Raw genomic sequence first — 26,418 nt, forward strand, 5'->3', positions numbered from 1 at the left:
CTACCCTCAAAAACAAGTTTTTAAAAAGTCACACTCACGACTTTATGAAAATGCTTATATCTTTTTCACCTAAAATAAATATAAAATTATTATAAGATAATACAAATATTTTTTAAATATAGTTTATGAACTTATAGATTATTGTCGACACATAAGTTAATCCAAACATTTTATTAGAAACTATTTTTTCACAACATAAGTTAATAAACAGTTTTATCGAAAAGTGCTTATTGAGTTAAATAAGCAATCTCAAACACCCTAAATCATTTTCCAGCCTTGTTATATCGAGAAATTTCCAGCCTTGTTATATCGAGCCAAAAAATTCTTTATGAATCATTTGACTCAAAAGTTTTAGAAGCCCCACTCGCTTTTCCCGTAGTGTTTTTGTCTCCTCGTTTTTTCTCTCTAGGGTTTAGGGCTCCAACATAAATATCCATTTTCAATATCACTCCTCCCCCTTCTATCTCTCTAAATATAGTAACTCCGGCCTCTAATTCAACGATTATCATCTTATCTTGAATGTTGGGGTCCTTTTTCATTTTTGTCAACAATTCACTTCTAAGTGAAAGTTCAAATTTCAATTCTTAGATTGGAATTGTATTATTATGAAGCATTGTAGGTGTACTATAGCGCAAATGTACTCGATCTATGGATCTATGTAATTCTATCTTATCAACGATGCATCAATTATTTGTGCAACACATACCGATGAATTTCAGTCTTATGTTGATAAAGAACTCATGTTTGTTGTTTTTATTCTTTATTTGTGTGTTGCAATTGATGTAAAGAACTCATGTTTGTTGTTTTTCAATCTTTATTTGTGTGTCAGCATTGATGTAAAAAACTCATGTTTGTTGTTTTTTCTCATGTTATAGTTTTGTTATGTTTTGATTAAGTACAACACTCCACGCCTTCAACGAAATGTCCAAAAGAATCTTCAAATTTTTTTTTTGAAAGGGCAACCTAGGTAACTATGTGACTTTTGAATGGGTTAAAACATAGCAAAAAAATCCCCAACGTATTGTTTTCTAATCTTGTGCTATCAACTATTTTTGAAAGGGGAAATAGGTATAGATGGATAGAACGAGACATACAATGAAGATATCAAAGATTCAATAGAGTGTCAGATTTTTAATCGTGTGTCATCAATTATCTCCTTTTCATTTAAAGGCACTTTTGTCATTGTTTCTAATTCAACGACCGCCAAAATCTCTTTTAATAAAGCCTTTCTTTGCTTCTTACTTGGAGCATTACCATCGATATAAAAAGAACAAATATGAGTGTTTTGTTGTATAAATATTAAGATAAGATTTTGAAATGATTTTTGTATCATTTACTAATTAGACCTAGTAAATGTGTTGTATCATATCCGGTTTATATCGTATTAAAACATCAAACGAGTTGAGAGATATCGGTCGTAACCCGACTTGTTTAATTATCGTGTCGGGTGACCTGTTTATTTTTCTATCAGGTTTTAGGTTAGGGTTTGACCTTAAAATGTATCGTGTCATATGAGGTTGAAACACGAAACATGTTAAAAGTGCATGAATTGGATTAGTAGAAAAGAAAATATGAAAATTTGGGGAAAAAATAGATGTTAGTACTAAATTCATAGTAAATTTTAATAAAGAAAAATAGAAAAAATAGTAGAAAGACAAAGGGGCAGGATCATGAGAAGGATGAAGTGGCTGAAAAGATTCTGTAGTTTAGGAGATTATTAACATATATAGTTGGCCGTGTCAAGTTCTTGTTGATGATTATTAACATATATATAGCTTTGAATTAATACTTTTAAGCATGTTAACCATGATTATTAACACATTATCTAATAAACAAGTGAAATACTTTACTAACGCACTAAGAAAAATAATGACCTAAGTGGGACGAATTACAAAATACATTATCATTTTTTGAAATGCATTTTATGAGTTATTTCATTTTCCAACAAATTTTCACATTATGTTTTTCCCTAAAAAACGAAAAAAATGTTTTTTAAATTTGATATACATCAAACTTAACACCAAACAATACGTCATCACCGAAAAACACTAAACCTCTTCCACTTCCAAACACAAATATCTTCCTACATTAATTTGTGACCACTAAATCATAACCAAAATCTCTAATCCAACACACACACTCACCTATATAATAGCATCACCCCCCTTCCATGAAACTTGACTTTACCAATTGGTCTCTCTAAGAAACACTTTTCTCTCCAAAAAAACTCTTCCTTCCTTTTCTTCTCTATTAGTTTTTTCATGCAACCACAAAAATACAACAAAACAACACTTTTCTCTCCAAAAACTACTCTCCACCTCTAATTTTTCATTTCCTTTTTTTTTTTTTCATGCAACCACAAAAAATACAAGAAAACAAATGGCTGCATGTGAAAGCCCTCAACCCATCTTCGATAGCTTCAATGATACACACGAGTTCAACGATCAATGGGCTCAAAAACACGAGTGCACACAAGGTTTCGGTGTTATGATAAATCATCCAAAATCAAGAATTTCAGGTGATTTGAAAAGATCAAGAATTAGAAGAAGGGAAATCCCACCACCAATTTCTTCAATCGGGAGACAGGTGTGTTTTGAATCATATCGATTTAATGGTAGGCTTATTCTGAGAGAGGTAAGGATCCAAAATCAAGAACTTTTGCATGCATATAGAGAAGACGGGCGATTGAAGTTGCAATTTGTTCAGTACGATGATGATGTGGATGTCGAGAGGGAAAACGGACAAAAAGTCGGTTATGAGGTTGAAGCCGATGATGTTATAGAGAAAAGTGAGATTAGGGAAGAACCATTGTGATTAGCATGCTTATTATTTAGCATGCAATTTGTAAAGTCCAAAATACTTCTCTTGCAAATAAAGTGTTCTTTGATGTGAATGATACAATTTATAAGAATCATTATACTCTTTGCAATTTTACGGTTTATTTTTTCAATCAAACCACAAAAAGTTTCATAGTTTTTTTTTTCTTCTCAAAATGGTAAAAAGAGCGAAAACCTTATCTAACAAAATTACAGACGAAATCTAATATAATATGTCAAAATGGTTAATTTAAAAAATAAAAACTTGTCCAAGTTTTTTTAAAATTGATTTATCTAGTGTAGCAACTTTCACCAAAAAGTCGTTACATGTAATAAATTTAGGCACAAGTACATGACAACGTGTAGCACTTTGCAGCATTCCACCCGTGATATTAAAAAGACACCGAAAAAAAAAAACATAATGTGTTTTTTTTATTTTACTTAAAGTTCAAACGCTTAAAATATTATTACAAAATTAGTCCCTTTCATGATGAAATATTGTTATGAAAACATTTGATAATTAATTATAATGAAGGGTTGCTTCCATCTAATGTCAAAAGTACCTTGTATAAATCAGGGCGTCGATCACGGAATATTCCCCAGCTATGTCTTTTGGATTTAATTTGATCAAGGTCAAACTCTGCTACAAGAATAGCTTCCTCTTTATCATTAGCAACTGTGATAATTTCTCCAGTAGGTCCTGTTTTTGTCAGGAAGTTAAAAATCAGGGTGTAAAGTGAACATACATTCAAAGTTGGAGGTAAAAAACCGACATTTATAATTACCTGCTATAAAGGAGTTCCCATAGAATGTAATTGAACTTTTACCATGTTCTGTTTCAATCACTTCCTTTCCTATGCGATTTGATGCTATCAGAGGTACCTGAACGCATAGATTTTTATATTTTATTTTAAATTTATAAAAAATTAACACGATTATAATTTATATTTTTATAATTAACAAACCAAATTAGCTCCAGCATGCCCTTGCATTACGCGTTTCCAATGTTCACGTGAATCCAGACCTTCGTCTTGAGGCTCAGAGCCGATAGCAGTGGGGTAAAATAGTAATTCTGCACCTTGAAGAACCATGGCTCTAGCAGCTTCCGGAAACCACTGATCCCAACATATTGCTGAAAAGAATTGTGTTCTTTTTTAAAATATACAAGTAAAAAGCTGCTACTTTTTTTTTTTTTTTTTTTGTTTAATAATAAAAGTGGCAAACTGGTAATGAAAAATTGAAAATTCATACCTACGCCTATCTTAGCAAACTTGGTTTGGAACACCTGTAGAGTAGAATATAAATTGTCAAAAGATGAAATGACTATTTTACCCTTACATTGAAAAGTCAAAGTGGGGATTTAATATGAAACATGGGTATAACTGTATTAAAAAAAAAAACTGACCTTGAAGCCAGTGTCACCTGGATTGAAGTAGAATTTCTCTTGGTATCCTGAAAAAAACAAGGGGCTATTAATTTTAATTAAACTTACATAAAAAAAATATAAGAGATTTTTGGTAATTTAATAAATGATAAGAATATATTAAACCTGGTCCATCTGGGATGTGGGATTTTCTATATATTCCAAGATCAGTTCCATCAGCATCAATTATGGCTATTGAGTTGTAATGTGCATTATTTGCTTCCTCAAAGAAGCTCACAGGTATAACAACTCCTAATTCCTTTGCAAGTTTCTGCATCCTGAAAATTATATGTTTGATCTTAACTAAAAAGAAAATGGTATCATGTAAATGTAATCAAGTTATGTACAAATTTAATTTATGAATTATGATAATATGTTGGGATGTGGAGATGTGTTAACCTTAAAATGGTTGGATGATCTTTGTAAGGTTTTGCTCTCTGAAAGAAATCTTCCTTTTGTGCTTGACAAAAGTAATATCCCTCAAATAGTTCCTTTAACAAAATCAACCATGAATGTAGTTGTTGGAATAAGCTGATATAGAGGTAAAGGTGAAACAAAATGTTTAATTCTTTGAGAATCTTATTAAATTCGAGAAGCAAACCTGAATAAGGATGATATTAGCACCCTTCTCATGAGCAGATCTCACAAGCCTGTAATGCAAATTGCAAAACATTCTTTGAGAACATGAACTACTTTTTATGACAAATTCGTAAGCCTGTGAATTTGCTAAAAGTGGCACAACAGGTGAAAATGACAATTGGAAACATGAATCCCGTTGATTGAACCAGAATCATAGCAATATTCGTTTTAATTTAGATCAAATGCACTTCAATCACAACTCCAAACCTAGTTCTATTTGCTCAAATCCTAAACTACTGTCCCGATACGTAAGGGGAATTATTGACACTTCTTTCAAGCTTCTACGACTTATGCTTTGTAAAGCTTATCCATATCAATAGTATATTTTGCAATTTCAGACGCAATAAAGTTTAAATCGAGATATGCAAACTGGAAATCGTCAAAAAAAACCCTAAATTTCATGTAGTGAATGGAGCAGAGTGAGTAAAAGAAGTAAACCGTTCGGCGGTGTCGACGTTAGTGGCGACATCGTCGGAACAAGCAAACTGGAGAGCTGAAACCACTACTTCCTTCCTCCGCGCCATTCTCGAAATTCAATCCTTTGCTCGACGGAGATGGAATCTGAAATTGCTTCTTTTGGCTGCTTTTATGCGATACTTTTGCGTAGTTGCGTTATTCCTTTTTTAGTGATGAAGGAGTGTAGAGTGTTTGTCAAACGGGATTTGTCTAAGCTAGTTTTAGGTTGGGTTAAGGAGTTAAGGTAATGTGCTCGATTAATACTAAACTTTTGAAATTGTCCCTTGTTTTTATATGATTTAACTTTTTATAAGTTTTAAAACTTGTTAACTTTGGTCAAAATAGCAACAATGGATATCATATTATTTAAGTTGTCTAAAGTATGGAACGTTTTTTTTTTCTCTATACACATTTTGTTATATGTTTTTTTTTGATAAAACTTCAAAAATAATCATGTGGTTTTCGAAAATATCAAGTTTAGTCCTTAAGTTCAAAAAACCTCACAGATAATCCTTGTGGTTTCAAAACTTTTAACAAATGGTCATTCTGCCTAACTCCGTCAGCGTTCTACCGTTAAGTGAGGGGCATTTTCATCATTTCAATACAAAGGGACCATTTATGAGGTTTTCTCTATTTAAAAAAAAAAAAAAAAAAAAAAAAAACAAATATAATTATTTAATTAAAAGGTATCTCTCTCTCTCTCTCTCTCTCTCTCTCTCTCTCTCTCTCTCTCTCTCTCTCTCTCTCTCTCTCTCTCTCTCTCTCTCTCTCTCTCTCTCCTTGTATAACTAATGGAACAAAAAAAAAAACAGCACCACCACCACTCTCCCTCCCTCTAACTTCTTCCCTCCCGAGGACAACCCAAACCTCCAACACCACTGACAAACCTTCATCACTACCTGCCATCTTCCTTGCCCCACTCTCTCTGAGTTCACGCTGATAGAACACAAGGAAGAGGCAGCGGAGTTGCCACAGCACGCCACCCATCACCGCCACTCGTAGCTCCGCCATCAGTTACATATATATGTTTTAATATAAAATTTACAGACCTGCATCGCACAATGACTTGAACATTAACACCTTTTTCTCTGTCACGTTTACCATTCATTTGTACTTCTGGTTTGATATCTCTTACCGCCTTGTCACTGGACCTTGGGGTGTGTGAGGGTGAGCTCGGGACCATATTTCCTCTTTTCTCCATAGTTAAGATATGGTTGCTCAAATCACGAGTCTTGCAGATTTTGAAACTCAACGATTCAATGGATTCTAATCAGAAAAATCCAAGGTGTGCATAAAATCAGTTTTTGACATAAGCATTTTATGGAACACAACCTATCCTAAAAACAAATTCAATAACAGGAATGTTCTCATACAAATTCTCGTAATGTACAAAGACCAATGACCTATTGGTTAATTAGTTCTAAGTCAAATTTAATAAGATTGTTATGGTTCTTTAATTAAATGTAGTTGAAGAGACAAGAGTAACATAACTCTCGCTTTGTACTCTGTATAAGACCCGTTTATTTTGACATCCCTGTAGCCCACCATTAAAAAGAAAAAAAAAACCAAGGACGCAATACAAGAATTATAAGAAGCTTAACCTAAAACTTGGATTGCAAGTGTCGATTCATTACCATGGACGCGGATACATTGATAATAACCTGGTAAAGGACTCAAGTAATTAAGGTTATAATAACCTAAAAATCAATGAGAAGATACCTCTAGTCCCTAGTAGTTAAGCTGCGTTGCCTCTTCATTGTGTTTTATCGGCGTGAACTCAGAGAGAGTGGGGCAAGGAAGACGGCAGGTGGTGATGAAGGTTTCTCAGTGGTGTTGGAGATTTGGGTTGTCCTCGGGAGGGATGAAGTTAGAAGGAGGGAGAGTGGTGGGTTTTTTTTTGTTCCATCAGTTATACAAGGAGAGAGAGAGAGAGAGAGAGAGAGAGAGAGAGAGAGAGAGAGAGAGAGAGAGAGAGAGAGAGAGAGAGAGAGAGAGGGCCTTTAATTAAATAATTATATTTGTTTTTTTTTTAAAAGAGAAAACCTCATAAATGGTCCCTGGGTATTGAAATGATGAAAATACCCCTTACTTCGTTTTTGTTTTTATATGTTTTTTCGTAACTCGTTTTTATAATATTATATTTTTATTTATTTTATTTTGTTTTTAAATATTCTTGTCCAAACTTGTTTTTATATTCTTTTATTTCGTTTTTTCGTAATACGTTTTCATAACTTTATATTTTTACTTATATGGGTTTTCACAATCTACATTGGTTTCATTTTTTTAGTTCGTTTTTACTTGTTTTTTATTATTCGTTTTTACAACTTAATTTGTTTCTTTGTTTTTATACTTTTTTTTACAATCTATTTGTATAATTATATTTTTTTTATTTCGGTTTTACATGTTTTTTTTACAATTTTTTATAGCTTCATTATATTTATTTGTAAAACTGAAGTTGTAAAATAGGCTGTAAAAAAAAATTGTAAAATTAAGTAAAAGAATGAACTTGTAAAAACAAATTTTGAAAAAAAAAAATGTAAATATATGAAGTTGTAAAATCATATAGTAAAAAAATATAAAAATGAACGAAAAAATAAAGTAAAAAGGGATTTTAAAAAACAAAGCTTAAAATTGTAAATATATTTTGTGAAAAAAAAACATGTTATATGCAGTAAAAGTAAAGTTGTAAAAGCAAATTGTTGAAAAACATATAAAAATGAAGCAAAAAAATGAATTGTAAAAAATTATATAAAACAAAGGAAAAAATGAAATTATAAAAAAAAATGAAAAAATACATATACAAACAAACGTATGCAACTTCAAAAACTTAATGACTATAGAAAAAAAAAAAAAAAAAAAAAAAAGTTAAATGGTTTTAGATAAGTTGCATGAAAACCTTTGTCATTTTATCAAAAATTAACAATTTTAATGGTATTTTTAAAACTTAAAAAAAAAAACCAAATAAACACTTTTTTTTAAAGTTGAGTGATTAAGATCAGATCGGAGATCAAAAGATCCTACTAAAACGAACTAGTCTTCAAATTTGTTTGCATGATCTTGTTTGTGTAATATTCGATATAACTTGATGTTGATTAAGAGATTGATGTATTGAATCAACTTTAACTTTTTACATATAAACAATAACTTATTGTTGACTCGGGCAAAAAAATAAGGCCCTTCACTTTTTATACATGAACAATAACTTATTACTTGCTTAGATTCTTGATGAATCGATTGTAATTATTTTCGTCATCTACACCAATTTTGGCTCCAATCTCGTTTTTTTCTTTTTTCCCCAATGCTTGCGACGAGTTAATATCAAACAATTTTTTTCTTACAATAATATAAGTAGATACATAAAAAACGAGCCCTGAAAAATTAGAGGTCATGGGCGTTCGCCCATGCTACCTCATCCACTGATACAACCTTGATTGTTGGGAACCGCAAAAACTAGAAATAAAACATCATTATCAAAAAAGGAAGGAAGATCAGTATGACCATGTACAACATACATAATATCACAAAGGAAAAATATGAGTGTCATAATAATATACCTAGTTTGAAATGAAGGGTGAAAGTGGTCAGACTTCTTACGACTTTGAAATGCTCGATTTGAAGTTCAATGAACAAAAATTTAAAGCACCACTATAATGACAAAAGATGTAAGATCAAAACAAGTTAAGATCTTACGATCTGAATTTAGATATTGCTTCGTATAGCCCTATCGGGATTTTTTTTTTGCTTGTAGGAGCTTAATTGGAAATGTGGCCCTCCCTAAGCGGTCAAGGGTTCAGATCTCGTAATGGACAAAAGGTATAGAATTAAGAATATGATTCGTTGGTTTTTGTGTTTGTCGTTAAAAAAACATCTTAATGACCATGGTTTATAGAACGTTTACAAGAACAACATAATGAAAACCGCAAACTATTATTACTATTAATATTACAAGTATTATTACTATTAGTATGATACTATTACTTTTATTATTTCTATTTTTTTTTAATGGAAGGTGAAAGTTTTATCTATTTGGGAGAAGGTTAACACTTTTTAAAGTTGTTCTTGATAGTTTAGGAACTTATCTTCTTCTATTTTTCAAGCACCTTTATTAGTTATCAACTACCTTGAGTCGTTGCATGCCCCGTTTTTTTTTTTTTTTTTGGAGGCAAAATTGGTGAACATAAGATGATTTAGGTCAAATAGGCTAAGATCATATCGTCTAAAGAAGGCATATTGGGTGTGTCAGTGTGTGTGGGTAGCTTATACGCAACCAATAACGCACTTTTTTGAAATAGCAATAATGGCCTCCAAATGACCCATCGAGGTTATGGGCCAAGCTTATTTCATCAAGTCATGGGTCAAACACGAGGTTTGACTCGAGCGGTTCTATATATAAAAATCAAAGTGTTGGAAAAACCTTGTTGTTTCCCTTAACAATCTTAATCAAAGAACAATGATTTTTTTATTTTTTTTTAATCTTGAGAATTCGTACATTCTTTTCAGCATATGAACACTTCTCACTTTTGAGCAAACCTTTACTTTCTATCCTCACAAAAAACCTAACTTAATAAAATGAGAACCGAGAAGGATACCATTAGAATTGAGACCCTTTTTCATGTCTTTTCCAATGACTTGATAAGTTAACTTTACAGGGTAGTGATTGTGAAAAAGTTCTATTTCTCACATGATCTCATCAACAAAAGCAAGCCACTTAATTTTCTGAATCCATTACAATCTAACAACTATATTGTTTATAAAAATCGACAGTCTGGATTTACTTTTAGAAAAAGTTTTTTTTTTTTTTTTTTTTTTTTTTTTTTTTTTTTTTTTGCATAAATATATCTCTACATGCCCTTTATGTACATCACCTAATTGTATTGTACAAGATAATCGATGATTGATAGAAGCATGAACCTCAAAAATATTATTCCTTCAACTAGGAAAAAGTCCAAAAGAGTGCAAAAAAATATGCCAAAAAAAGTAATTAAAACCCCCAAATGTTGGATTTTTTATGAGACTGAATTCGGAAGCGATTGATCATATTTCGAGTGGTGTCATATCATTGATAGCAAATCTTGCTTAATATTCAAAACATGAATAATTGCAACCTAAAAACACTACATCACAATTATTTATCACATTAAGCCAATCAATCACCAATACAATAAACAAAAGAGATAACATTGAATAATAATAATAATAACAACAACAAACAAATACATGATGACAATAAAATAAACCTCTAAAATGTTTCAAGAATATATATCTCCCTCTTTTTTATTGATATAAATATAAACTATAATAATATATCATTGCGTATAAACATAATAACGAATTTCTAATATACTATAAAACAAAAACAATAAATATTGTATTGAAGTATGTAACCATGTTCTAAAAATGTGTACTACGAAGACGACAGGTTCCCACTGCTTTGAAAATATTGATGTATCATCCATGAATATGAAAATCTGAATCCTTAAATCTCACCTGTTAGATTTAGTTTGGCAAAAATATCATTAGATTAATTGAACAAACAAAAAGCAAGTGTCTTAATCTAATCGACATATTTGAATTCTTTTAATCCATAATCTGATACAAAAATTAGTGGAATTATGACCCGTCTAATTTGGCTGCATTGCATATATACCAAATTTCAACATAGCAAACCTAATCTGGACCCTCAATGTTAGGAAATGTAAACCCAATTGCAGGCTGCCACGTGGCATTCCATTTTTTCACAAAATATAAATATTATATTGTTTTGTTCATTACCTTTGAAAGATCTCAAAAGAGCACAAAAAAGAATTTTCAAGTGTTGGTCAAAATGTAAGAAAGAACAAGGCAAGATGTATTAAAGTTGGATTCTTTAAACTTTTTTTAATGTAAAGATAGCCAACTTGTATAAAAAGTAGCATACTATTATTATTTTATTATCGTTGTTATATAATAACCTTGAGTTTGTAGAAGAAAAAAAGAAAAGGACATCAAGATATATCCTTTTCAGATATTAAATAATAATAACAGTGAGGATACAGTGTGGACAAGAACTACGAGCTTTAAACTTTTATTTGTTTATTTTTATTTTTTTAATTAAAAGGGTCTACCAAAACGATAGGATTAGAGAAGGGTGGCTTTTTCATATTTGATTAAACAGAATTTGGACTTTTGTATACTATAAGACAAGAAGAATTTAATTTGTAATAAGATTCTATATTCCATGATTGTTTGTGAAGATAAGATGGGGTGGACATTAGTGGCCATATTTTTTAATAAATTAATAATGTAGTAACAGCAAGAAAATACACAAGATAGTATTGTGTTCTCATAGTTGACATTCTCTGTATGTAACAAAAAAAAAAAAAAAAAAAAAAAAAAAAAACCGTTTTTTTGGACTAATGAACAAACTAAATATAAATAAAACGACCATTTTACATTTTTGTACAAGTGATATTGAATGATAAGTGACTATTTATTTGAAAAACGTTAAATATGTAACAATACTTGTATCGGTTAAGTCGTGTCCTTAACTCCTTATAAAGTCCATTAAGCTAAAAAAAATATCTTTACAAAGTTGTGTAGCAATTCTTGAATAATTTCTTAAATCAAACCCATATTTCACATCAAAAAAAGTTCATTTCACAATTTTCAACAAACTTTTAGAATCTAGATCCTACAAAAATTTGGGTGGTTGATAGGGTCCTAGTCTAGAATGATTGTCGTGTTGGCTTTAGTTATTTAATGAACGGATGCATATTTTTTCAAATTATAATCTATTATTTCTTGAAGATATATTTTTATTATGGCCATTATGAATTCAACTAATTGGTAGGTGAAGATTATCTGTAAATGTACAAAATGTACAAAAGATTGGAGTTCTTAAATTACCTCAAATAATCATCCTCTTGAGTCACGTTTCTTTGTATACTTGTCACCAAATTATAACTATTCATCTCGCAAGAAAATACACTAGGGATCCAATAAGCAAAACGAGATGACTCAAGATAGATAAACCCTGCAAATATATAGTTTATATAAGCCAAAATCATTCAATTTTTTTAAAAAAGTTGTCATCTTTAATGAAAAAAAAAATGTGATCTTACGTTTTTCATGGAAGATGAGTAGTCTATTCGTGGAAGGATATAACTTTTTACTCCAAGATTATAAACCAAACTCCCATCAGGATAATACAATCCGAAGTTCCTCTCTGATGTGGGCCCATCCTTCTGATTCTCATTGAAAAGGGCAAAAACGTAAATATCAATAGGTTGCGAAGGTCTTGCAGGAGTACTTTCTCCTTGTTGCATTCTTTGCATCAAATTTCTGTTATAAATTCCAGCGTTTTGAACAGTTGCTCCAGCTTCGTTTTCATCTCCCTTTGAAGGCCAACCAGTTTCAGAAATTTTAACTTCAATATCAGTATGACCTAATGCTTTTATCGCTGAATAAACAGCGTCGATTTGTGCGTATAACATATTATCGTATTTCAGATTCGTATGTGGATCAATTGATCCAGAATTCGGTTCAAAAAGAACGTATTCTAAAGGGACATTGTTTGGATCACCTTTGTATGCGAAATAAGGGTATGCGTTTATGAAAAAAGGGGAATCGACTTGAGCGTGAAAGTTTAGAATTGGTTGAATGTATTGAATTAGGTTTTCCTGAAATGTCCCTTGAGAAGGTGGGAAAGAAGTTGCTAAGATTTGAAGGGAATGAGCAGTGGTTATGTAAACTTGTTTGCTTAATCCGAGATTGACTAAAGCTCCATACATGGTTTTCATGGCGGGAAGGAGATATGATGCTAATTGAGTATCTTGTCCTCCGAGAACTTCATTGCCGACGTTGATACAGGTGATTTTGGTTTGCGAGAGGTATGGTTGTACGTTTTGTTGAATCCATGTTTGAGCTTGTTGAGGATCTCTCATTCTTTGAAGGTATTCGTTTCCTAAACCAATGATGAATTCGATGTTTGTTCCTGCAAATGCTTGTAACACTTGTGGATCGGCATCATAGACTTTTACTCTAGTAATGTTTAAAGATCTAAGAAGGGTTGATACTTGAGATGGAGGTGGGAGATTGTTGGCAATTCGTCCATAGTTGACTCCGACTCCAATGGTGAAGACACCGATAAATGATTCTGGGAAACATACAATTGGGTAAAATTTGGACATTCAGACTCAGATTTCTAAGAAATATTAAAAATTAATCACTAACTAGTTGAAATTCGGTAACTAGTAACAGAAAAAAGACGAGAAAAGGATTCATTTAAACAACCGATAGGATTGAAAACTTTATTTCGTTTTTAGTAATGATCCAGCATTAGTGGACTGAAAGATTGAAACCGAAAATGAATTTCCATCTCTGCTTCTGCGATATGATTCGATAAATCAACAAAATTAGCTAAAAAGCGAGAATTTTTCCAGAAAAGAAAACAAACCCGACATTCAATCAAAAACAGAGAACAAACACCCCCCAATTGTGAGTAATTAATTCGAATTTCAGGAACTACTGAAAAGGGATTCGAATTTTAAAGAGTTACCTGATAGTGTAAGAAGCAAAAGAAGTGTACGGAAGATAGCGGCCATTGGAATTGAATATTGTGAGGTTCTGCCGCTTCTTCGACGTGCTCCTCCGCCGGAAAAGCTCTGTGACTCCTAAAATGAAAGGAGAGACAGGGTTTTGGAGGCGAAGGTGTGCATGTGTGCTTATAAAAAGAAGGATGAGGTCAGTAAAAACGAAGCTTTGGCCTCTTTATAAAAAAAGTAATCAAGTGAGAACGTACCGCGTCGATTTTTTTACAACCGAACCAATGAGTAGGCGCCGCGTAAACACTGTCCAAAACTTATCAGGCTAATTATCCTATTATTTACGGTATAACCGACTTAAAAATGCGTATTTACTAGAATACCCTTTTCAAGGAGAATTTGATTTTCAATTTGACTTTGTAGACATATGGGTTTGTTTGTTTGTTAAAAATGGCAATATGTAGAAAAATCAAGAGATCCATGAGGTGGCAGCATCGGTGGGACCTACAATGACAACGTAGCCGCACATCACGAATAGATCCTCGAAGGTGTGAGAGAGAATCGCGAGAATGTGATGAGTTTAGCCTTGTGCATCAGATGCCCTCCTTTGTGACGATGTCAAACAAAATGGCAAGACCCTCAAACAATGTATAAGAAACACCAATGGAAATTCCTTTTCCATTACAATGCAAGCGATGTGGTGTCGGACAAGCTCATAAATTACCTCGACAACATGAATAATAACGTATAAAAGCAGGATGAAGGAAAACCATGCATATATAATCTGGAGGGATAACCTTGGGGTACCGGTGCCTAATGTGCAATCGTGATTAAATACCTAAAATGTCAGCATGCCCTTTTGTCAAGGATCTAGAAGAGTATCAGCTACCCTGGAGGTAAAGCTCTTAAATCTCATAGTCTATGATAGTACTACTAACCCCGATAACCATTGTGAAACCTAGACATGACATATGAAGTCACTCCAACTTGACCTTGGTTTAGTGAACATATCTTGCTACCACTTTCAAAGTATTAACATATTATTTGTTTAAATTCATTAAGTTGACATTCATAAACTTATAGTAGATATGTATGCGGATTATCATAGCATATTGACAAAAGAAAGGAGAGTCCAACTAGGAATTCTTTACAAGATTCAATGAAGTCGCCTTGTAGATGCCTAATCATGGTTTCCATATGCTGGTTGATGCTTTCACTTATGAGATAGTCTAACAAATTATTTTGGAAGTTTATCAGTAAAGAAACATAAACATGAAAAAAGTTGATTGCTACATCAAATATAAAGCATCTACGAATGAGAAATATAATTCAATATGGATGGAGGGATATTATGCAAACAATTCCTTAAATAGATGTAGTTCAGACACATACTGTAACGCCCCATTTCTGGTATGTGATTTAAATAGAGTAATTTTCATTTCTTAAGGGGTACTCGACGAGTTGAGACGGGATTTGCAAGCGGTTTAAGTTGCCTACTCGACGAGTCCATATTCTAGGACTCGCGAGTCTGCCAGTCTGGATGAAACCGTAATTTCAAGGGTTTGCACCCTATTTAAACCTCATTATCGCCCCAAACCAGCCCCCTTCACTCCCCAGAGGCTTATTCCCGAAACCCTAACCTCCTTGAAGTGTGTGTGAGTGATCTTTGCCTTGTGAAGGAACTTTTGGTGCATTTTGGAGAAAGGAGAAGAAGGAGAAGGTTGAAGAGCTCAAGGAAGAAGAAGTAGATCCAGAATACACTCCTCTTTGGTCATCCCCTCTGGTAATAAAGTTTTCATCTTGATTATTGTGCTAATAGATCTAGTTTGTCCCCAAATTGTTGGTTTTAAGCTCAAAACCCCCAAATCCTTTGAGATAAAGCCTTGTGACCGAGTCATATCTCAGATCTAGCCTCTCTTGAGCTCCAAAAGCTCAAGGAGACCACCTTTTTGTGTAGCACCTGGTTCCCGGTACGTATTCCTTGTAATGAATAATTTTAATTCATGCAATTTTCCTTGGACTCGGGGAGTTGAAGGACCAACTCGCCGAGTAGGAGCGGGATGAGACGCGGGGTCTGAGCCTCGGACTCGGTGAGTCGGTTCCCGGACTCGGCGAGTAGGCCCTGTTTGGGCAAAAACCCTAACCCGGGTGTTTGCACCCTATTTAAGGACTCTAACTCACCCTCCTTTATCCCTAACACTTCCAGAAGAGCTGTAGAGCGAAACCCTAGCCCCTTTGTGTCCTTGTGAGTGATTTTGGCCTTGTGAAAGAAGTTTGAAGCTTAAGAGAAGAAGAATTAGGTGGAAGAGTGCAAGGAGGAGAAGTAGATCCGACATCCACCCTGCAAGAGGCTTCCATTCAGGTAGAAAAGTCCCTACCTTGATCTCTAGTTCATTAGATTCCCTTTTTGTCCCTAATTGGTGGTTTTCAAGCCCTAAAATACCAACTCCATGTATTTGTGCTCTATGATCCGAAAGGACTTCAGATCTAGACCTTATGGACGTATTAGAAGTATAAAGTTTCTGTGGATGAAGTGATTGAGGTCCCCATTGAGTGTATGACCTCATAAAGAGCTTGGATTTGCCTTTTGGAGCTTGTAGGGCCATGCATGCACGTAAAGTTTGCAACTTTACAAGATAAGCATGCCCTAGGAACATAGATCTATGGTTTTGAAGCGTTGCATGTCTCAGATTTGGTCTATATGGGAAATGGGTCAAGGGACTCGACGAGTTGTATGAAGATGGCCTTAGACTCAACAAGTTGGATGAACAACTTGGCGAGTCCTATGAAGATTTCCTGGTACTCGATGAGTTGTTCTTCAAACTCGGCGAGTCAAATGAACTATTACTAAGTAAGAGGGGTTTAGGTGTTGAAGGTCCGACCCTTCGTATCTGCACGCGGAATTAGCAATTTAACGTGTAGTAATGGTCCCAGAAACCCAAATCCTCATAAAGGATGCTCTGGTGAGGATTTGGAAGCGAGTAGGAGATCTGCTCGTATGGACTCGACGAGTCGGATCGCGAGCCGGTTCTATCGTCCCAAGTAGTGAGTTAAGGGTGACTCAGTGAGTGGGATGGGGGACTTGTAGAGTAGGACCAGGTTAGTGGGAGAAAGACTCGGCGAGTCGGTGCCATGACTCGGTGAGTCCAGTCAACTGGAAGTTAACTTTGACCAAGGAGTTGACCTTAGACCAGGGGTGGGTCAGTCATCTGACCTAAGGGTGTGTATAAGTGGCTAATCTATGTTTATGATTTATAGCCGGCGGATTACCGATTCAGCAGTCAGGCGCTTAGCAAGCAGACTTTCAGCAACTACTTTCGTGGTGAGTTACCCTCCAGTAGCGGTGGATCTAAGGCCACAATGCCGGCCCACGAGTAGGAGACGTATGATAGATGATTGTCTTTGTGATATCATCTAGGTTTGTTACTACCTGATATGTTATATGCTAGCATGATATGTTGTATGTGATAGTAGTAGTGTTCGGTTGTTAGGATCGAAGGGTAGTCAGACACCCTAGGTACGTCTGTCAGTATGTGATGATATGTTTGCATGCTGGCTTGTTATGTTATATGCGATAGAGGTAGTAGGAGGGGACTAGTCCCCGAGTTCGGTTGTTAGGACCGAAGGGTAGCTCAGGTACCCCAGATATGTCTGATAATATGTTTATGTTATGTTATATGTGATAGTAGTAGTAGGGGTGAAATAGTCCCCAAGGTTCGGTTGTTAGGACCGAAGGGTAGTCAGCACCCCAGAATGGCTCGACATGGGTAGGTCGGCACCCCAGAATGGCCGTACGGGTAGGTCAGCACCCCAGAATGGTCGTATCGGGTATGTCGGGCACCCTAGAAATGCTTGGTAGTATGTATGTGATATGATTGTATGGTATGTGATACGATGGAGAGACTCACTAAGCTTCGTGCTTACAGTTTTTTAAATTTAGTTTCAGGTACATCTTCAGCGAAGGGGAAGGAGCTGGCGCGGTAGCGGCACATCATACACACACATTGGATTTTCGCATTATGAGATGTTCTGGATTGTACTCTGACATTATTATTATTTTCATGTTTTGGGTTTTCAGACACGAGATATGTTTTATGAAATGATATGATCAGATGATGTTTTACTACAAATGTTTTACAAACCACTTATTTTAAATGAAATTTTTGGGCGTGAAAATTGGATCGTTACATTTTGGCAGTCATGGATTTGTTTTTGTCTAATAACCCCCATAATAATAAAGTTTGAGTGTTATTGCTTCATTGCATCTTGGATACACGTAAAGTTAGCAACTTTACGTGTTCAGATAGTCCCAGGAGCTTAGATCTATGAATTGGATGCACTAAAGTGGATTAGAATCAACTGTATGGAATCTGCATGCAAAGAACTCAGCGAGTCGTTCTTCTGACTCGGTGAGTCAGATGAAGTTAGATTCGACGTTAACTTGGAAGAACACACCGAGTTGTTGCCAAACGCGACGAGTTGAAGCGAGTAGAGAATTGGAAAAGGTGTTAGGGACTCGGCAAGTTGGCGTCCCAACTCGGTGAGTCTGGTTAACTAAATTTTGACTTTGACCAGGAGGTTGACTTTGACCAGGGGTAAATTAGTCATTTTACCCTGAGAACAGTTATCAGTATCTGATTTAGTGCCTATGAAATTTGTAGCCGAGAAATTCCGGAGCAGGAGTCAGCTTGTTTCAGACTTAGCATCTCAGCAGCCAACGTTACGAGGTGAGTCCTCTTCCAGTAGGAACGGGTCTACGGCCACAATGTCAGCCCGTTTAGATAGCAGTAGTATGTATGCTTGATGTCTTCGTGATTCAAGCATGTGTTGTTATGTGTAGTATGTCGGGCAAGCCGATACAATATGTGATTATGCTATATGTTCCTGATATGTTATATCCAAGTTACTTCGGACTTCGGTCCAATGCCGGATGGGGCCCAAGTTACTCCGGATTTCGGTCCGATGCTGGGCGGCGCCCAAGTTATTCCGGACTTCGGTCTGATGTCGGGCGGGGCTCGATGCAGTGGGCGGGGCCCAGTATTTGTTGTATGTGTTTATTATGTTGATGTATGGTATGTGGTAGTTTGGAGGAGCTCACTAAGTTTCGTGCTTACACTTTCAGTTTGGTTTCAGGTACTTCGGCTGGCAAGATGAAGGGCTCGGGTTGGTGGCATGACACACACCACAGTTTTACCCTAGGAGTTATACTTTGATATTTTCCACGTGTTTGATATCGGTTTGATTTGATACATTGTTATGACTTTTTGAGATACACGGGACATGATTTGATAATATGATATTCGAGATTATGTTGATAGTTAATGTTAAAACAAAAAATTTTGGATCATATTTTTGGGTTGTTTCACACACGCACTAGTTCTCGACCACCATATAAAAGGTAAATATATCACCACAAGAATATGATAATGTATGGAATGTATACGAGATTCTTCGATCTTTGATTCTTAGCAAGAGATGTCATGAAAACAATATCCAAAACACTTGTAATATTTAAAAATTGATCATCTGCTAATCATATCTTTTCATTACAATGATTAAGATTTTGATCACTTATTTGCAAGAATTATCTTGGAATGAAGGCATAGTGATCCATAATCCAAGATCTATGTAAACACTCTTTGCAACATATTAGCGCATCATCAGAAATGGATACCACATTAACTTATTTCTTATCTTTACTTATTGCATGTTTTAGGCATGAATTTTGAAAATGTTCATTCTCTTTGCAATCCCATCATATAATATCTTTAATGTACTTAGACTAACCTTTTTTTTACTAACATCATTTACATGTCCTCCTTTTTTGTATTTACCAACTTCTAAATCAAGAAACCTTAATTTGCAGTGAGAGTTTTCTTTACATGTTAGATAATTCATTGATAAGTCTAAATGTTGTACACACCATTTTTTTTATAATGACAACCTGACTATGCCAGAGACGTGTAATCCAACAACACCCAACGATCATGCTTCATCAATATATGTTTTTACTCGAACAAGGTTTCATGTAACTTAGTTCGAAAAAGATTTTTTTGATATGTATCTTCTAAAATTCAGAATCGTTGTTTTCGAACTTATTATTCTTAACCTTCATATGTTTAACCATAACTCTGACACTAGCTAGTTGTTAGGGTTTAGAATGAAAAACATACAATTAAAGATGCCAAATAAAATTAAATAAAACATAAATTAATATGTTTCATACGATCGGGGTAATCATGTTATATATACAAACAAACTAGACATGTATTACTAATTTCAAAATAATTAGGACTTACAAGATACACGATGTGTGTACACACACAGAGAGAGAGAGATCACAATTATATAAGAACCACCAAAGACCATCATAAATCTTTGGTATCAGTTGGTCAAAATCTTTTTCTTTGATCTTTGAAAAAAATATATTGTCTTCAACTTTTAGTAGAAATTTCTAGTTGTCTAATCTTTGGTTCGATCTCTTACTCTAGACTATCTTTGGAAATTGGAATTATTTTTAAAGTTGTTCTCTATGTAGAATCTCAATTGCTTCAATAAGGTCTATGAGTATACAAACTATAAAACTCAATACTTTTACAATTGGATCGAGGTTGGTCCCCAAATCAACTGACATCCATGACATGTACCTCTCATGAAGCCTTTATATAATCTTTCTTTTTCCCATCAACAATCTAAAAGGCCAACTAAGCCAAGAACAATTTTCAACTTTTTTTTTGTCACCATTTTCATAAATATGTCTACTAAAATCTTCATACAAAGGTTTTTTTTCCTCAAGGAGAACATGCATTTATTTATCAGTTCTTTAATGAAGTAGTATCATCTAGATATGTTCCAATATGTTGTGAACATTAATTCGTTACTTACACTTCATTCTAATAGTTACAATGAAAAAAGTAATATTGTTGCTTCATGTCTACTCAGATAGGAAGTTCTTAAACTAAATACACTCTTTTTCGGTTTTTTATAATAGTCATGTTTTATGTTTCTATAGTAGTTGAAAGAGCAACACTCTTCTATAACATAAAGATCCAAATAAACAGATGTACCCCTAATAGTGAACATATAATCTATAGTGTTTTCTCCCAAATCTACAACGATGAGCCATTCCAAGATAACATATATTCTTCTTAAACATAATGCAACCTCAGAAGTGTCATTCAAGACACGTAGCAACCACTTGAATGTTTTTTTTTAGATTACACATAAATATGTTGATATATACCTTACACTACATGAGTTATGTTTTGACTCGTTAATACCATAGTATACATCATGATGCTCACCGCTGACGACTCCACACCTCAACAACCGATTGGTAAGAACTTATAGGAATGAAACTTATTCTTTAAATTGTGTAAGACTATTATTAAGTTTGCACAACTACTGGTTTTTATTTCATGTTGCACCTAATAACCATTTTTTTTAATTATTTCTTAGTTGCATTAAAAATAAATTATATATATTTTCATACAAGCATCAAATCATTATACATGATTGTCAATAAATAATAATGATTGCTTGAACCTACAAAAAATAATAAAGTTAAATAGGTGACATGGTTTATAATTGGAGGACCCAAAATATTAATAAGAACTAATTTGTAACGACCATTTTAAAAATAATCAATGGCTCTAAATGCATGATCCATGCGGTTGGCTGAAAGGGTTGTTACTTGGTCCCTGGATTGGCTGGAGGGGCAGCAGAACAAATCATTATTTCAATACACATTAATCACAAATTGTGTGCAATGTTTTATTGATCATTAATAATATTTATTTTTTAATCGTTTATAAACATTTTGATTCATGGTTTATAATAATATATTGTTTAAGAGTCGTTAAAAGTGGAACTTTAATTATCTGTTGTGGATAAATGTAATATTTTAATGTTAAAGGGGTTATCTTTTATTTTTATAACAGTTTTAATATTAATTATTTATAGTTTTGGTAAAGCAATAGAAACAAGAAAGTAAGAAAGAAATGCTTCAATTTGAAGTTAGCATGATCACTTTGGAAATAGTTGACACTTTATTGTTAGCGTAGACTCAAATATAGTGTTGCTATAGTTGAGTTGAAATGATAAAATATATCTAACACAGAAATAGATTTTGGATGATGGAAATTTGATTATAAATAGATGAAATTTATGTCATCATTATATGCAATTTGCTTTTTTATATAATTACAAAAGGTTATGAAGTTAGTAAGACATGCATTTAAGATCGAAGGCAAGAATATATGAATAGTAAAAGAAAGTAAATAATTTATATAAATCGTGTTTTTTTCTTGATCAAACTTTAATTTTATTTTATTTTCCAAAAAAAAAAACTTGTATTTTTTTTTCTTTTTTTTTTTTCCGAAAAAACCTCAATCTTTTAGTTTTTTCCAAAAAAAAAAAAAAAAAACCTTTAATTTTTTTATCCTAAAAAAATACTTACATTTGGTAAGTTCTTTGAAAAAAAAAATAATACAAACTACTAGAATGATCAAATTGAAAAAAAAAAAATGAACAATTATAAGGTGTTTTTCATAAAGGAAAAAAAAAGTTAGGAGATTTAATTCGGACACAATATATAGGTTATTTTACTTGGAGTTATTTAATTTTGGAAGTTAATTATAAATACATGTCACAATTAACAATTTCAATTCAAAGAACCTTATCTTATTTTTCTATCTATAAAGAAAGTTAATCGGATGACAAAGATGCAAATATGCAATAAATATTGTAATAAAGTCAATACGGTAGTAGGATTAGACAAGCAATCCATGATAAATAAATACTTTTTTGTTATTCGGAATTGCCAAAAATAATACTTATTTTAGTCGTATGTATACCATAAGTTTTGATTTTATTCCATTTTTTCTAACAACTTGCCATCATAAAAGCAGCTACCGTTCGGTTGACATTTTTTAAAATCATTTGCTTATCGATTTGCATGGGTGAGATATGTTTACATGCCAAATCAATTAGTTGTATAAATATAATATAATAAAGTATTCGTATTTGTGATAACCATTTAAATCAGAATATGTGTTGATGTGTTTGTTTTTCCAATAAATATAATAAAGTATTCGATATTTGTGATAACCATTTAAATCAGGATTTGCATTTGTTTGTTTTTCAATAATTTTTAAATTTTTTTTTATTGGATTAATTTTTTTATTGGATTATTATATATTAATAAATATTATTTTTAATATAAAATATTTATTATATTAATAATATTATTTTATTAATAAATATTATTATTATTATTATTATATATATATATATATATATATATATATATTAATTCACAAACGGGTTGGTGAACAGGAACTTTTAGTAAATTAGAATTTTGCCACATGATTACTCCTTTTTACATATCTGCCACATTAATTTTTGCTTTACACGGTTCTAACCCCTGTTCTTTAACTGATTTAACACATTGGACACACCCACCGCCTTTATCTTTCCTTCTTTACTCCTTTTTACATATCTGCCACATTAATTTTTGCTTTACATGGTTCTAACCCCTGTTCTTTAACTGATTTAACACATTGGACACACCCACCGCCTTTATCTTTCCTTCTTTATTTGTTTTTCCCACGTAAGGTCAAACGTTCCTTCACCATTCGTCAAACCTTCCCGCTGCTTCTCAACTCTTCTTCCTTTTTCTGTCGATCACTTCTTCAGGTTTGTTTCTGTTCTTCGTTGTGTATTGTGTGTTTTTCGTTTCCTCTTTGCATCATGGCTCTTCCTTCCACTTCCCGTTTGGAATTCCGACAAGGGGTTTCGTCGTCGGCTTTACCTGCTTCTAAACGGGGACATTCTCCTCGCCTGGCTATGTTTCCTACGCAGATAATAGATATGTTGTCCCATACAATAAAAGGTTATGCAGTCGTTTTGACGCTCATATTAATGTGGAGTACTGTGGTTGGAATATGATGATAAAATATTTGTTCATGCAAAAGGTACGCCGTTAGAGTGAGTGCGCTTGACTAATATAGAAAGTCAAGTTTGATTGCAGCTAGCGCGCTTGACTAAGAAGATAGAAAGGGCTTTTCTCGCTTGGTTAGTAAAGTCAAGTTTTTGGCCTTATCTTGCAGGTGACGACGACGTCGAGTTGACGGCAGAGAAAGACTGGGCATTCATGATGCAGAAAAAAGAACAGCTTCTTCTTCTATGATGACATCTGCAGCAGATTCAATGGCCTCGAGGAGCGTGGAAAATACTTAATAAAGCACCTTAGCAAGACATGACTATGAATCCATTGCATCATAATAAATTATTATTTTTTCTCCGACTTTTGAATTGTCGAAGCAAGAACTTTATGCGAGAGTCGAAGCACCAAAGGGAGAATTGAGAATTTTTCTGATAGGAGATAAGGGTGTTTTTCCTTGGCGCTATAAAATTCGCCCACCAGGGTTTATTAATTTGCAAATTCTTCCTCAGTTAGTTAAAAGAATGAAATTGGCTGATATTATGACCATACTAGGTAGTATAGATATCATTATGGGAGAAGTTGATCGTTAAAATGATAATTGATACTCTCACTCATTGCTTACATTCGAGAAGTAGCAGATCTTATTGAAGCAGCTCAGACGAAATTACAAGAAGCTTCGCATTTTAACCTAATTAATCAAATGCGAACCACAAAATTTTCATTCCAGATGCGAACACAGTTTAGTTCTTGAACTCTAAACTTGCGAAATCAAAAATTCATATGTTGAACCCATATACGAATATTAACCCAATTGACTTCAAATTGATTCACAGATGCAAACAGTCGATTGTTTTACTTTCGCAAAATGAGCATCAACAACTCCACAATCGAGTCTTTAAATTCTTGCAAACAACAATTTCACAGTCCTTGACTTCGCGTTTTTCTTCACAAATCATCCCTTAATCATCAATCCAATTGCGAATCAAAACTCATATGTTCTTGCTTTATCGATTCATCGACTACACTCATACAAATGCGAACAATACTTAATTTCAAAATCGATTGAAACTACTGGTCCCAAAAAACTTACTATTAAAAAAAAAAAAAAATAAGAACAACATCCGATACTACGTAAACAACTCTCTAACAATTCCACCACGTGCTCCTCTCACTCATTGCTTACATTCGAGAAGTAGCAGATCTTATTGAAGCAGCTCAGACGAAATTACAAGAAGCTTCGCATTTTAACCTAATTAATCAAATGCGAACCACAAAAATTTCATTCCAGATGCGAACACAGTTTAGTTCTTGAACTCTAAACTTGCGAAATAAAAAATTCATATGTTGAACCCATATGCGAATATTAACCCAATTGACTTCAAATTGATTCACAGATGCAAACAGTCGATTGTTTTACTTTTGCAAAATGAGCATCAACAACTCCACAATCGAGTCTTTAAATTCTTGCAAACAACAATTTCACAGTCCTTGACTTCGCGTTTTTCTTCACAAATCATCCCTTAATCATCAATCCAATTGCGAATCAAAACTCATATGTTCTTGCTTTATCGATTCATCGACTACACTCATACAAATGCGAACAATACTTAATTTCAAAATCGATTGAAACTACTGGTCCCAAAAAACTTACTATTAAAAAAAATAATAATAAGAACAACATCCGATACTACGTAAAAAACTCTCTAACAATTCCACCACGTGCTCCTCTCACTCATTGCTTACATTCGAGAAGTAGCAGATGTTATTGAAGCAGCTCAGACGAAATTACAAGAAGCTTCACATTTTAACCTAATTAATCAAATGCGAACCACAAAATTTTCATTCCAGATGCGAACATAGTTTAGTTCTTGAACTCTAAACTTGCGAAATAAAAAATTCATATGTTGAACCCATATGCGAATATTAACCCAATTGACTTCAAATTGATTCACAGATGCAAACAGTCGATTGTTTTACTTTCGCAAAATGAGCATCAACAACTCCACAATCGAGTTTTTAAATTCTTGCAAACAACAATTTCACAGTCCTTGACTTCGCGTTTTTCTTCACAAATCATCCCTTAATCATCAATCCAATTGCGAATCAAAACTCATATGTTCTTGCTTTATCGATTCATCGACTACACTCATACAAATGCGAAAAATACTTAATTTCAAAATCGATTGAAACTACTGGTCCCAAAAAACTTACTATTAAAAAAAAATAAAAATAAGAACAACATCCGATACTACGTAAACAACTCTCTAACAATTCCACCACGTGCTCCTCTCACTCATTGGTTACATTCGAGAAGTAGCAGATGTTATTGAAGCAGCTCAGACGAAATTACAAGAAACTTCGCATTTTAACCTAATTAATCAAATGCGAACCACAAAATTTTCATTCCAGATGCGAACACAGTTTAGTTCTTGAACTCTAAACTTGCGAAATCAAAAATTCATATGCTGAACCCATATGCGAATATTAACCCAATTGACTTCAAATTGATTCCCATTGACAATTTCCACATAAATATTTATCATCATTTAAATGCAACACAGCGCCAAAGGCGCACACTTGATTCCTGCTAGTTATTATTATTATATATAATATTTA

At 33.4% G+C, this 26,418-nt stretch overlaps 2 protein-coding genes across 3 annotated transcripts; both read right to left on the reverse strand.

The window, feature by feature from the left end:
* Nucleotides 1-3,225: 3,225 nt before the first annotated feature.
* On the reverse strand, nucleotides 3,226-5,534 carry NLP1 (nitrilase-like protein 1). Its single transcript, XM_078984628.1, has 9 exons — nucleotides 5,317-5,534; nucleotides 4,841-4,889; nucleotides 4,639-4,730; nucleotides 4,366-4,517; nucleotides 4,222-4,268; nucleotides 4,068-4,101; nucleotides 3,782-3,948; nucleotides 3,602-3,698; nucleotides 3,226-3,516 (listed from the first exon to the last, which is right to left on the reverse strand). Exons 1-9 carry the CDS (start codon nucleotides 5,400-5,402, stop codon nucleotides 3,341-3,343), a joined length of 900 nt encoding a protein of 299 aa, XP_078840754.1. The 5' UTR covers nucleotides 5,403-5,534; the 3' UTR covers nucleotides 3,226-3,340.
* Nucleotides 5,535-10,491: 4,957 nt separating this feature from the next.
* Nucleotides 10,492-14,049, reverse strand: LOC145036165 (glucan endo-1,3-beta-glucosidase 14-like). Of its 2 annotated transcripts, XM_078984639.1 has the most exons (5): nucleotides 13,871-13,989; nucleotides 13,606-13,698; nucleotides 12,435-13,468; nucleotides 12,220-12,346; nucleotides 10,492-10,821 (listed from the first exon to the last, which is right to left on the reverse strand). In XM_078984639.1, exons 3-4 carry the CDS (start codon nucleotides 13,254-13,256, stop codon nucleotides 12,281-12,283), a joined length of 888 nt encoding a protein of 295 aa, XP_078840765.1. In that variant the 5' UTR covers nucleotides 13,257-13,468; nucleotides 13,606-13,698; nucleotides 13,871-13,989; the 3' UTR covers nucleotides 10,492-10,821; nucleotides 12,220-12,280. The 2 variants fall into 2 exon arrangements, with proteins under 2 accessions (XP_078840765.1, XP_078840762.1); XM_078984636.1 differs by lacking the exon at nucleotides 13,606-13,698 and having other exon boundaries at nucleotides 13,871-14,049.
* Between the last annotated feature and the right edge of the window lie 12,369 nt (nucleotides 14,050-26,418).

The sequence above is a fragment of the Lactuca saligna genome, chromosome 1 (genome assembly GCF_052625555.1).
Source record: "Lactuca saligna cultivar CGN05327 chromosome 1, ASM5262555v1, whole genome shotgun sequence".
Taxonomy (NCBI): domain Eukaryota; kingdom Viridiplantae; phylum Streptophyta; class Magnoliopsida; order Asterales; family Asteraceae; genus Lactuca; species Lactuca saligna.

What these genes read in the sequence shown, in the direction of transcription:
- LOC145036165 (XM_078984636.1), bottom strand. Translation starts at nt 13,916, where the DNA reads ATGGCCGCTATCTTCCGTACACTTCTTTTGCTTCTTACACTATCAG. An exon ending in TTTGCTTCTTACACTATCAG is followed by an intron (nt 13,469 to 13,870) that starts GTAACTCTTTAA and finishes TATGTTTCCCAG; the next exon opens with AATCATTTATCGGTGTCTTC. An exon ending in ACTCATCTTCCATGAAAAAC is followed by an intron (nt 12,347 to 12,434) that starts GTAAGATCACAT and finishes ATATATTTGCAG; the next exon opens with GGTTTATCTATCTTGAGTCA.
- NLP1 (XM_078984628.1), bottom strand. Translation starts at nt 5,402, where the DNA reads ATGGCGCGGAGGAAGGAAGTAGTGGTTTCAGCTCTCCAGTTTGCTTGT. An exon ending in GATCATCCAACCATTTTAAG is followed by an intron (nt 4,518 to 4,638) that starts GTTAACACATCT and finishes TATAATTTTCAG; the next exon opens with GATGCAGAAACTTGCAAAGG. An exon ending in CAGGTGACACTGGCTTCAAG is followed by an intron (nt 4,102 to 4,221) that starts GTCAGTTTTTTT and finishes TCTACTCTACAG; the next exon opens with GTGTTCCAAACCAAGTTTGC.